Source organism: Pantherophis guttatus, chromosome 8 (assembly GCF_059756535.1).
Source record: "Pantherophis guttatus breed Tessera chromosome 8, ASM5975653v1, whole genome shotgun sequence".
In the NCBI taxonomy this organism is placed as follows: Eukaryota; Metazoa; Chordata; class Lepidosauria; order Squamata; family Colubridae; genus Pantherophis; species Pantherophis guttatus.
In genome coordinates, this window is record NC_142070.1 from 28440101 (window position 1) to 28454280 (window position 14180).

A 14180-nucleotide genomic window follows, 5' to 3' on the forward strand; every position below is an offset into this window, starting at 1 on the left:
CAAGGGAGTCCAGGCAAGAAAAATGTACAGGTACATAATAGGTGGCATCTGTCTCAATAGTAACAACTGTGAGAAGGATCTTGGAGTCCTAGTGGACAATCACTGAAATATGAGCCAGCAGTGTGCTGCAGATGCCAAAAAAGCTAACAGAGTCCTACACTGCATTAACAGAGGGATAGAATCAGGATCATGTGAAGTGTTAATATCACTTTATAATGCCTGGGTAAGACCACACTTGGAATATTGCATCCAGTTTTGGTCATCACGATGTAAAAAAGATGTTGAGACTCTAGAAAGAGTGCAGAGAAGAGCAACAAAGATGATTAGGGGGCTGGAGGCTAAAACATATTTAAAATGTTATTTAAAATCAGTAGTTTGCTAAAACATGATTAATTTTTTTTTGAGGTGGCCTCACCTTCTATGAATCTAAAACTTCTATTGCTAACAGCAGGGATAATATTTTCACTGATTTAAGATGTTCTGTGAGAATGACTGGGCTACGCTCACAGCCTAACTCTGTAAAGAAATTGCTGCTTAACACTACTTGTATGCATCCTTAAAATAATATACAGAAAACAAGAAATATACCAGAAGATTCTCAGGTTTGATGTCTCTGTGGACAATACTGAGACCATGAAGATATTTCAGTGCACTGGCTAGATTGTAGACCATTGCACTTCCATCACGCTCTGTGTACTTTGTTGAAGATGTAATAGCATCAAAAAGATCTCCTCCCTGTAAATAAAAATGCCAATGAAAATCATAGAATTTACAAAGAAGACTACTGTATAAGTTATGTCATAGTTGAAAGGAAATGAGAAAAAAGTGATGTATATCATTAATTTTTAGATCAGTGACTTAATTTAAGAGTTACAGTTACATTAAGAGTTTATTTAGAAAGATAATATTTGTATTGACCGTTCCATATGGAATGATGTAGACAAAATAACAATAACAATAAATATATATCTTAGTCCCATAGAGATTAGTTCGCATAGCCGATTATTATTTATTACTCCCTTTCACTCCAAACTGAACCTGAATGGACAGAATCATTTCAGATGGCACCTAGCTTACATCTTGTGGCGTTACCAGTACATGGGCTGAGGCAGAGGTGAAACCCAGCAGGTTCTGACAGGTTCTGGAGAATCGGTAGCGGAAATTTTGAGTAGTTCGGAGAACCGGCAAATACCACCTCTGGCTGGCCCCAGAGTCGGGCGGGAATGGAGATTTTGCAATATCCTTCCCCCAGGAGTGGGGTGGAAATGGAGACTTTGCAGTATCCTTCCCCTGCCACACCCACCAAGCCACACTACGCCCACTAAGCCATGCCCACAGAACTGGTAGTAAAAAAATTTTTGAATTTCACCACTGGGTTGAGGCTATAGATCCCAAGGAGGTGGGCAGACATCTCAGTGATCTTAGTTCCGCCTCTGACAGACTGGGCCTTTGTACAGCCCCATGTGTCTTCCAGAGTGGGAACTGGGAGTTTGATCCATGCTTGTTTCTGGGTGGGGAGGGGGGAAATGAGAGGTCCTCAAAGAATAACTGAGTGATGGTTAAATTAATTAGAGTGATGGTTGGGAATTGATGGCATGATGTTCAATTGATTATGTTCCTACCAGAGCAGGTGGATAATATGGTGGAAGTTATGCCATTATAATAATACTTTATGTTATGATGTTAATCTGTACACTGAACAGGCCTCAATTTGCTTCATTTTTACAACTTTAGTAGTTCCTTTAATGTCTAGAAGATTCAACAACCCATTATCATACTGCATATATGTAATGAAGATGAATTGGCTATAAAAATAGTTTTAAAAGTTAAAAACTTAGGTTTACAGTTACTTTTACCAATCTGGGTACCTCCCAGATATAGCATATGGATTTCAATTCCCAGAATTTCTCATCATATATAAGCAGAATACAATAATTTTTAAGTATAGAATGGAATCCTTGAGAATTATCTATTTTCATATATGAAAAAATATGGACAAAATGAGATTTTTAGAATATAAGGCAATAAATTCTGCTACACATATCAAGAAATATGGTAACCTAATACAGTATTAAACACAAAAATTCAAGAAAAAGCTATGAGGTTTTATGTTGAGCCTGATATTTGTTTTCTAATCAGAATTTATTCCTCCAGTATTTTATATACTTGGATAGAACATCACATTTTACTGTGTAAAAGCAAAATATTGCACAGTCATATATGCCTGATTTTAGAAGCAATTATGTTTTTGCATAATATTCAGTCTCCAGCTATGAACTATCATGGAGTGTGAAACAGAAAATTCATGGTATGTTTGTATATAACTACATAAATTTCCTGTTCAATAACAATTTAGAATATTTTCAGATCTCTGAAAAGCTCAACAATGTACTATGCAATAATGATAAAAAAATAAACCTAAAACCTCACCTTGACCAATTCCATCACCAAATATAGCTCAGTTGCAGTATCCATTTCCTCTACTAGCATAATAATATTGGGATGTTTCACTCGGCGTAGAATTGACACTTCGTTTTCAATCAAGTGTTCCTATACATTGTTAGAAAAGGAGGAGAACATATTTTAAAAAACTATTATAATTTGAAGAATTAAGTGAGAAGCAGCAACCTAGTGATCTTTCCAGTGTTCATCTCAATACTTGATCAGGTGGCTATCTATCTACAAAAAAATAAACTGGAATTGGAAAAGCCTTTACTAATAATAGTTCCAAAATATACTAATTAAAGTTAATTTAGTATGAAAACTAATCACTGATCAGTAATATACTTGGTGTTTTCAATTGCAAGTAGCCAACTAGGTGCATTCCCATGGCTGTTTATTTAAAGTATCAGAATTGTGATCCTCAGCACAGTACAAGCATTCTGTTTTCATGCACTTCATGCATTTGTGAAGAAGACTGTGGGAAGTACATGTGAATAGTTTATGAGCAAGGAGCAATAGTAGTATTTGAAAAGTCCAATGCTATTTTTGTAATTATCACAAAGATAAGTTGATTTATGTTCAGATCTGAGCATTTCATTAACTGTTACCCTAATGCTTTAGTTACTAGAAACCCATGTGCTAAGTGTGAATATTCTGTGAATAAGTGGTACATCATACATTGTTTTAACAAGTCGCACCTTTGTTAATCATTATATGAGAGCATCAACAGTCTTTCTGGAACAAACATATGTCTGCTCCAAAGAAATATATGCTGAATGGGAAAAAATGCAATATATGAATGACAATAAGGTTGGAACTCAATAAATGGTCTAATGGGGAAAAGGTGGAACTCATACTAAAGTTGGAATAAAGGCTAGATTGAAATAACTCAACTCACAACAATTAATCTATTGGAAGAAATAACAGAAATAAAATATTACATGTGATATATAATAAATGCATCTTTTTTGTATGCAACTAGGATTCATTTGTATTCTTTCATTATACTGAAAGGGAGAAGAGTTTTGATAATAAACTTGCTGTGGAATTTTGCTACATGTGAAGAGGGAGACATGTTTTGTGGGCAGAACATACATAAAGCTAATTAAGCAGTTGCTGAATATCTTTCTTTAAATAGGCTGGTAAGACTATGGTTTTGTTGCAGCTAAATCAGACCCTTACGGAACAGTAAACCAAAGATGATCCCGCTACAATTTCTAGTAAAACTTGTACAGAACTTCACAAACTTAGTTATCATAAGTCCAAGCTCACAAATCTATAGGCCAGGGGTGTCAAACTTGATTTCATTGAAGGCTGCATCAGGGTTGTGTTTGACCTCGGGGGGCCAGGGTGGGGGTGGCCAGCTTGACATCACTCCTGTCAAGGGTGCCTATGGTGGCCCGAGTGCTCTGCTAGTGAAAACAGGCTCCCGAGCTCTGTTTTTGTGGGTAGAAGCATCGTGGGTCTTTTGCTGTTTCCAGAGTGGCCCCATGGGCCAGATCTAAGTACCCCGTTGGCCGGATCCGGACCCCGGGCCTTGAGTTTTATACCCCTGCTATAGGCTGATACAAAAACAAGAACTAGAGACAGTCACAGCCATCAAAAACCACTCTAGCAAAAATAATACTTGAAGCATGTGCTTTTCCCTATTGTTTAAAAAATATCTAGTAAAGCACTAATCTGTCAGATCCTATTCACACAAAATACAATCAAATATTATTCTGATCATTGTATTCTAAAACTGAATACTTCTGCAATCCCCGAAATTATAACAGTTAGAAGATTTTAAAGTTTCCTTACCCTGTAACTTATTCTATACATTCAACTGGGTCTCTAATTGTTCTGGTACCAAGATTTTTTAAAAATATAACCACCTTGATTTTTAAAAATAAAATTAAAGGTTTAAGGGAATGGCTTAATATTATGATTTGTTTTATTTGTTCAATATCCAGTTCAATAATTTACAACCTGGACTATTTTTATGAAATTTTCCCAAGGATCGTTGCTGTTATAGCTTCATATGAAGAACATTTTACCCAGAAGGTAAATGCTGTTCCAAGAGAAAATATTTTCCAACAGTAGTGGTAAGTGAAGACTTAAAATAATTTAATATTCTGGTATTATGATACAGAAATTCAGTATTTCTTCTTTACCTTTCCACAACATTTTCCTTTGTCAATAATCTTCAGGGCAAATTCCTTTCTGGTGGATCTACAAAGGACAAAAGGAGGAGAGAAGAGTGCTTAAATAAGTCTTTTGTTTGAGTACACACTGTGAAAATATCTTTGTTCAAAGGGAACAGATTACAAAATGAAGATAGAACTGCTTCTGCTTTTTTCTCTCAGCAAGTCATGTCTGCTGTTGCCTTGACTACGAAAACCAGCCTTTCTGTTATCATTTAATTTACTGAAATATAAAACTTCACGTTGTGTCCAGATTTATGGTTAGATACTCCGTATTTTTCACCCTACTTTAATAAACGTACAGTCCTGTAGTTCTATAACAATATTTACATATTTGTAAGGGAATAAAGAATAAGATGGATATTTTCTTTGAAATCCATTATATCAGCTACTCATCCCACATTTATATCCTTAAAAGAGAAGTCATATTAGAAATATTTCTTAGCCATTTTACTAGTGTCTATTAAATTAGACAATTCAGAGAAATCCTGTTTTGAGAAGTCAGTTGTCTTAATTAATACTGTACAATGAATCACAATTTAAATCTATGTTGAAGCTACAGGTTTAAGAAGTGTTTAATGTAGCATTAATAGGATTTCACCAGACAATTTTGATAACCATATTTTCCAGTGGAAACTATAAAGGTAACTTCCTCTGAAAATAAAACATTACAGAAGGAATAGATGTTATGGATTGAAATGGTGTGTCCAGTTTATATATTTACTCAATGTTATCCTTTTTGACTACAAAGAGTCCAAGACTTTTAACCATAATAGAGCCTGACATTAAGTGGTAGGATATGAGAACTGTAAAACTGGTTATCATGTGAGTGACCCAATTTTATGACTTGTTTTGCAGTGTTCATTAAGTGAATGCTTGGTTTTAAAACAAATGTTACAGTTGTTCAGCAAACACTACAGCTATAACTTTGGAAAATGGTCATAAGTTCCTTTTTTTGGGTTGGGGTCTGTTGTAACTTGAGATGGTCACTAAGCGACCAACTGTAAATTGAGAACTACCTGTTCAAGATTCATAAAGTCCAATTTTAAAGGCATATTTTTAAAAATATTTTTAAATTTTTATTCTTGGTTTATTAAAATCAATATGCATTGAAAATACATATACAGCAGTTTCATTATTGAAAGTCAACGCAACAAAACTGTGAAATGGGCATAAATATTTGCTGCTGCGTAATATTGGAATAATCCATGGAAATATAATACACCTTTTTATGACAGCAGTTTATTGTGACCAGTTAACAAAAAGAAACATCAAGAATAAGAATAAATAAATAGTAATAAGAATAGTAATAAACATTCTTTTACTCGGGCATTTAGGCTATCAAATCTTGCTACAGAAGCGTAACACCAGAACTACACATATCGAAGATGGTTGGTTCACTACAAGTATAACACTGCTATAAAAGCACAGCTGTGTCTGCCAGGTTGTCATAGTTACAACTGCAGCCAGCTGAGAATGAAAGGGGGAAGAAAAAGACAACTCAATAATATCTTAAGAAACAGTAGACTGGATTGTATGATGGATATATAAGTGGAAGAAATTTGAGCAAATAAGCACTGTTTTTTAAACTTCTGCTTAAGAGCTATACATTTGTACATTTCCTCAGATGCTATGATAAATCTTTCTACAAACACCTTGCACTAAGAAATTTCATTAATTTCATTTTTCTCATGAAAGTACCTTGTATTGACAAACAATTCTGTCTCTTTGCAAAGTGATGTCACTTGATTTAACTACATTGAAAAACTGCCATAACCATTTAAAATTAATATTATTGCTACCTTGTACGGGCAAGAGTAATTACAGTTGATTCTGTAATTTAGCAGTCTAAAAGAACAACATACAGTGAACTCATTTTGTTTGCCCCAGTATAATATCATGCTAAAAAAAAAAGAATCATTTTTATCAGAAAGGTATACTTTCCCCAAGTCTTTTTTAATTTCTGTTATCAGGAATACAAGGATAAGCCCTTGGCATAATGAAGGCATACACATTTCAAATATGATACCTGCAACTTTTCTACCCCTCCCCATACAACTTCTCTACATAAAAATAAATATTCAAATAATTGCCATGACTGCAAAATTAGAGATGTGTTCTAGCTAATAATTTTTTTTCTTACCAAAAAATTAGAAGCAGTTCAGAAAAGGAGCTGTGCTGTCAAGAAATACAAATAGGCTCCCACGATAACCAATTAAAGCAACTAAAAACATGTCAACCCCGTCTATTGTTGTCTATGCTTCCAACTTACTATTTTTCCAGTTATTTGTATATTGGACACACCATTTCAAAAGATAAATTTCATCCTTTCTTTTTAAAAAAATTGACTCAGTGTATGACATATCATATGAGCTTGCAATATATGTTAACATTTTGCCTAGATTAAAAAAAAAACCACAATAAAATATGAATGTTAAAAAGCCCTTATAAACATAAGAACAGTGACACTGACATCCCCTAAGTCTGCTGAAGAGTTTACCTAGCCTGGTAATGAAAGGTTCAAAAGCCAACCCATAAGCTTGGAGAATGACACTTTACCCTCAACGTTAAAAAGCTGTATAATCAGATACCAAAGTCTAGGCCAGTGGTGGTGAACTTTTTACTTACCGAGTGCCGAACAAGAATGCACTTCACGTGCTGCACGTGCTCACACACCCTCCGTGGTAATGCGCGGCTCCTCCCCATGTGCTGAGTGCACAACCACACTATCTATGCATGCGCACAGTTTTCACACATGCACACTAGCGCATGCTGCGTGCGCAATCTCACCATGTGCATGCGCACAGCTTTCATGCATGCAATGCATGTGCACAAACGCTGTCCGCACATGCGCACACTGCGCACCAGTCATCTTGTGCACATGTGCAAACATGCATGCATGCGCAGGAGTGCTCTGAAGACCAGCTGGGTCTCCTGAATTGTGCGCATGCGCACCAGAGGCCTGAACACCAGCTGGGGCAGGCGCGCATGCACAGTTTCAGGTGAGCTTGGCGACAGCTCGTGTGCCCGGAAAAATGGCTCTGCGTGCCACTTTCGGCACAATGCCATAGGGTCGCCAACACGAGTCTAGGCCATCTAACCACTGAATCGCAGCATTGTTTATATGAAAAAAAATCAGGTACTGGACCAATATATACCCTTAGCTTACAGCCGGTCGTGATGCAATCTACAGTTTGATGCGGGACCCCGCAGCCACACCGAGGGGAGGATACTATCCCCCATTTATACAGTGAATCCCAGCAGATGTTGTGCAAGTGCAAATCCTATATAGGATTGTCCATTGTTGGCATGGTAGTTCAAAACCTGATACCTGGGGTCATTTATGTGTCTTCCTATGTCTGGACATTCAGCAACCCATATGGCCTTCCTTTGGGAATCAAATGTTAAAGTTGTTGAACAGATGTTGTGCAAGTGCCAATGAGGGCTTCCTGGATTTGAGCCTTGTTTTTAAACAAAGTTACCTTTGTAGTTTCCACTAAAATCTCTAGTTTCCACTACTCTCTTGTGGTCTTCATTTTGTGAACTTCATTATCAAACAAATACTGACAATTACAAAAGAATGGTGTTGGCCTATCCTTGCTAAGAAAACTACTGATGCACTGAATACCCACATTGTTCTTTCCATTGATCCCTTAAATCAGTGTTTCTCAACCTTGGAAGCTTGAAGATGGGTGGACTTCAACTCCCAGAATCCCCCAGCCAGCAGCGCTGGCTGGGGGATTCTGGGAGTTGAAGTCCACCCATCTTCAAGCTTCCAAGGTTGAGAAACACTGCCTTAAATGATTGATTCAATTTCCATAGCCTACCATTTCAATCAAGTGACTCTATTCAAGCAATATTTTTCCCAGCTTTTCTAACAATGAGATTGAACAACCAAAAAAATGAACAACTAGAAACACAAAACTGCATAGAATTATCAAAAGTATAAATTGTTTAGTTTGACTAATAATACTGAAAACCTAAAGTTTCTAGTGCTAATAAAACTTTTTCAAAGTTTCCTATTAATCATTGCATTAGTATATAATATAATCCATTATCATAATGGGTATTATCCCCCCCCCCAAGGTAAATAGATAATTTTGATAGTCATCATCAGATGCCAATAGTTATGAGGAGAATATTATATTGGAAATTTCAGGTTTTCTAACAGGTGCCAGAAAAGAGGAAGGGCCCTTAAAGTTCTTCTTGAAATTATAATAATTTGCCTATATGTTCTCACTGTTCATTCTAAAGTTGCAAGAAAATAGTGAGATATCTAGGCAATATCCTTGCTCACCGTTCTATGCATTCCTTTACCACTGCAAAATTACCATCACCAATCACTTTTCCCACTTTGTACTTTTCAAGAATGGTGGCTGTCTCAGAGTACTTGTTTCCATTTATACCTTCAAGATACAAAAAGGTAAATGTTAGAGAAAATACAAACAAATGCTATAAAATGTACATTAAAAAATCCAAATAAAATGAATCCAAAATGGAAGAAAAAGTTTAAATAAGGATCATCCAAGGGTCATCATAATATGTTTCTATGCCTCATTTTCTCAAAGACTCTGTAACTCTTCTACAGGAAACGACTGTAGATTTGAATGAAATAATGTACCAAAACAATGGGGTCTCTCCAGTTTTTTCCCAACAACTTTACTAAGATTTTAAATAAGACAAATAAAAACAAGAACTAATAGCTAGAAAAAAAAAAAGAAACAAAGACAGAAAAGATAAAGCCAAGAGTGCAGGAAAAAAGGAAACAATGAAAATATAAAGGAGTAACTTTTGATTTTTTTTGCAGCAGTTATAATTTTTAAATGTAGTTTAACCTTACTATATATTTTTTCTATATTCTATATTTTTTCTAATCATCAAATCCATATATCATAAATTCATTCTTTTCTGTTTCACGCAAAAAGTTGATAAGTGGTTTCCGGGCAGCATTAACCTTAGTTAATATATTTTCTTCGATCAAAGATGTTCTAAGATGAAAGAGATTGTGTTGCTTTGCTTTGCTCAGATTTACACCCCCTTCACATTTGCAAAGGCGACAAGAGGCTTCTTCTGCACATGTGAAGCAGCTGCACCGAAGTTACTTCCATTCTTGCTAAAGAAATGTTATCTTAGTATTCTGCAGCATGACTTGCTAAAATCCTGAAGCCTATGCAACTGGAGAAATCTGTGAGGATATTCCCACACCACAAAAGCCCGAGAAGGCTGTGATGCACAGCCTTTTTTAAAGAATTATGCCTTCCAGCTTGTATTGAGAGAAATTGCCTTTTGCTGTCCTGTCTTTTGTATTTTAGGGTATTACCAATCTTTTCACTGAAGCTGGAGTATTCTCCAGCACTTCCTAAAGCCAGGAGTACCTCCTTAGAAACTGTTGGCTCTGCAAACTACAGGGGTAAGAGCTAAAACAGGGCTGTCAAACTCCCGGCATCACGGCGTCGTCATGTGACCTATCAGGACTTCTCCCCCTTCTTTAAACCGGGCATGGGCATGGCCAGCACGTGATGCATCCAGCCCGTGGGCTGTGAGTTTGCCACCCCTGAGTTAAAAGAAAGCTTGAAGACAACGGGAAGTGTTTCATTGCAACAAATAAAGAGAATTAAGTTACTTTTAGAGCACAATTTAACTAAACTGCCTTGCTTAATCTTGTTTTCTAATGTATTCCGGGTTGGTGCAGTGGTTAAGGCAACAAGCCAGAAACCAGGAGAGGATGTTCAAGTTCTCCATTGTGGGTGGAGACAGCAGCCAGGACAGGTTGTACTCGTCTGTTCAGATTGATGGACTGAGTCTGTCATAGTTGTTAAGTCCCGCCCTTGTTGCTAGGGGCCTCAGCTTTTGACTCAGCCCTTCAGACTGGACAGGCTTGAAGCGAGCTAAATAATCTTGGACTACTCACTCTCTCTCAGTTCTAGGAAGACGACAAAGACAAGCTACTTCTGAAATCCTGCCAAGAGGACTGCAGGAACGTGTTTAGGCAGTTGCCAGGAATCAATACTGACTCGAAAACACATGTACACACACACACACACAGATTTAATTTGCATGCTGAGATTCTCTTGTAGTCTTCATTAATTCAAATCCCTTCCGAAGTGTTAGGAATAAAAATACAGTATATCTGAACATTCCCTGGGGTGGAAAAGGATGTTGTAATGCAATGCAAAGACTAAAAATTCAAAATAAATGTAAATGTTTGCTAAGAACATGTAGATTTTATTTTATAAAAGAGGAAATATATCCCAATTCAGTCTTTGCTTAACTTTGCTGAATTCTAATATTATATCTATCTATTGTATTTTATTGAACAGAAACAATAAAGGTTCATGTTAATATTTATATGAACATTACTTTACAGAGTCATTAAAAAGGGAATTTTTATACACTTAATAAAATATATAAATAAGTGTCTTATGCAAAAGCTTATATATGGTTACAGGACATAATTTTAGCCTCCAAATAACTTCTTCTTTGACCACCCACTTGCCATATTTATTCTTTTTATAGTCTGTGTGTGTGAGAAAAAGTGTGTGTGTGTGTGTGTGTGTGTGTGTGTGTGCGTGTGCACACGTATAAGGGAATTTATTTATTTATTAATCAAATTTGTATGGTCAACCACCTCAAAGTAAGGTGAAGCAGCATACAACAAGCAGAAAAAAAAAACAAATATAGAAAAATAAAAATCACATTAAAAAAACCAATCCTATAAATCAGATACACAAAATTTAGGCACAGAGAAGCCACCTCAGCAATGTACCCATCTAAGCATGTCTCTGGTTCCCTGAGAACACCAGGCCTGATAATATAACTGGATCTTGTGGTCCTTCCAGAATATCAAAGAAATAGAGGTAATCTAATTTGGGAAAAAGAATGTTCCATGAGGTTGGCACCACAGCAGAGAAGTCACGTATAGAGGAACCCACCAAATAGCAATAGCATTTAGACTTATATACCGCTTCACAGTGCTTTACAGCCCTCTCCAAGCAGTTTACAATGTCAGCATATTGCCCCGAACAATCTGGGTCCTCATTTTACCAACTTGGAAGGATGGAAAGCTGAGTCAACCTTGAGCCGGTGAGATGCAGATCCATAGCTAATGGTACCCACTGACAGATTTAATGGGGCAGGGACAGGGTTGAAATACAGCAGGTTCTGGAGAACCAGTTGCGGAAATTTTGAGTGGTTCGGAGAACAAACAAATACCACCTCTGGCTGGCCCCAGAGTGGGGTGGGAATGGAGATTTTGTAATATCCTTCCCCCAGAAGTGGAGGGGGAATGGGGATTTTGCAGTATCCTTCCCCTGGAGTTGGGTGGGAATGGAGATTTTGCAGTATCCTTCTACTGGAGTGGGATGGGAATGGAGATTTTGCAGTATCCTTCCCCTGCCATGCCCACCAAGCCACACTCACCAAGCCACACCTACCAAGCCACACCACGCCCACCAAGCCACTCCCAAGAACCGGTAGTAAAAAAAATTAAATTTCACCACTGTGCAGGGCTAATGTAATCAGGAAGAGGCAGTCCTCAGATAGCCCAATCCCATGGCATTAGGTATCACCTCTACACTAGTGAGTAAAAACAGGTTATCTCTAACAGGAAGACTCTAATTACAGTATTATAAATCACTGCTGGTTCCATTCATTTGCAATTTATATTTAAATCAGATTATAATTACATTTAATTAAAGTTAGACAATAGCATTTAATATTTCTATATTATAATATCACTTACATGGAGATTTATTTTAAAAAACGATCTGAAATTACCATTAACATGCCCGATTAGATTCTTACCTTCAGGACTCAGAGAAGGAGATATTTCAGGCACACCATTTACATTAGCAGAAGATTCACAAGGAGGGAGAATCTGTCAGTAGATAAAATAACTAATGCTATGGCAATAACATACATCAAAATCATACTGCAAAACAAATTGAAATATTTAATATATATTAAATATTTAATAACTGTTATTTAATATTTCTGAACTACAGTTTCAGTCTTCCATCATATGTCAAATAAGATTTTATTGAAATTCTCCAACAGTCTTTGTATCTGTTAATACCTGAGTCTAGCTTAGTTTCTTAGGATCAGATAAATTCGCTACATGCATACTGTCGACTCTAGGTGGCAATCCCATTTTTTAAAAACCATTATTATATACTTTTTTATCAATAATCATAGTTAATCCTTTAGATTTCTTGAGCAGATAACACTGAAAATCAGTGGGATTTAAAAAGCTAATTAACAAATCTAAATTTCATTTATTGCAATGGGTCCATTTTGAGTATTTTTGGACCGAAACAATAACCTATATTTTCTACAATATGATTTTATCAGAAAAGAAACAGAAACAGAAAAGACTAATAGAATCATAGACTTAATCTAATCCAAATGAAATCAATCTGCCATGCCAGCTGCTGAACTGTTCTTACTGTAAGGGATTAATATTCAATTGGAATCTGTGTTTTAAATCTAAAACCTAATAATAAATTTAAATAATAATAATAAATAATAAATTTAAATCTAATAATAATTTCCAATTATTCTAAATGTAAATAAATGTAAATATTCTAAATGTAAATAAATGTAAATATTCTAAATGTAAATAAATATTCTAAATGTAAATAAATATTATTAATGCCACCTAATATTTTTATGAAACAGATGAAATTACATAAACTATACCTTGAGTCCCCGAAAACTTCCAGGACTTGTTGGTGAGGAACTAGATGATTTTGTTGATTTAGGAGTAGAAATCTGGCTGCTGGGGGCTCCACTGACTTATAAAAAAAGAAGAGAAATGAACATGTTACGCAGTAAAGTAAAAATTGAACTTCTAGTAAAGTTGTAGTAAAGTTCTAGTGATGGTTTCAGTTTATCTATGTTAACTGTCTGGAAATACCCCTCTGGTGATACACAGTATGAGAATTATAACAAGTTCAATAAGATATGCTTATTAAAGAGCTGTTAAATCCTGTTTCTAATGCTTGTGGGGTTTTTTTTCAAAGAAGCACTCTTATTTTTTTCTTTGCTTTCAATGGTTCATTGTATTCAAACATTTTCTCCCCCGAGAATTCTCTTTGCTAAGTCCTTTTCCTTGGATATCCTTAGGACTTGATAAGAAAGTCTTCCTTGGTATGTAAATTCAAGCATCAGCACAACCTTTTCCAGGTATCCTTGCATTTACAGGTAGTCCTCAACTTACAACAATTCATTTACTGACTGTTCAAAATTACAACGACACTGAAAAAAGTGACTTATGACCAGTTTTCATAGTTATGACCTTGGTAGCAATCCCAGGAACATGTGATCAAAATTCAGATGCTTGGCAACTGGTTCATACTTATGACCATTGGGGTGTCCCAAAGTCATGTGGTTCTCTTTTGCGACCTTTTGACAAGCAAAGCCAATGGGGAAGCCAAATTCACTTAACAACAAATAACTTATCAACTGCAGTGATTCTCTTAACAACTGAGGGGAGAAAAAGGTCATAAAATGGGGCAAAACGCACTTAACAAATATGTCAACAACAGAAATTTTGGG

General features: G+C 36.0%; 1 protein-coding gene across 7 annotated transcripts in view; it reads right to left on the minus strand.

The window, feature by feature from the left end:
• DCLK2 (doublecortin like kinase 2) overlaps positions 1 to 14180 on the minus strand; it is a 66563-nt gene that overhangs the window by 16821 nt on the left and 35562 nt on the right. For all 7 annotated transcript variants that reach the window (XR_015729053.1, XR_004595546.3, XR_015729054.1 and 4 more), the window contains 6 exons: positions 13323 to 13417; positions 12429 to 12501; positions 8923 to 9031; positions 4596 to 4653; positions 2431 to 2550; positions 589 to 735 (listed from right to left, as the gene is read on the minus strand). Coding sequence is in view for 2 of the 7 variants with exons in the window: in XM_034442715.3 (XP_034298606.1) it covers positions 589 to 735; positions 2431 to 2550; positions 4596 to 4653; positions 8923 to 9031; positions 12429 to 12501; positions 13323 to 13417 (602 nt within the window). In the remaining 5 variants the exon portion in view is untranslated. The remainder of the gene's footprint in view (positions 1 to 588; positions 736 to 2430; positions 2551 to 4595; positions 4654 to 8922; positions 9032 to 12428; positions 12502 to 13322; positions 13418 to 14180) is intronic.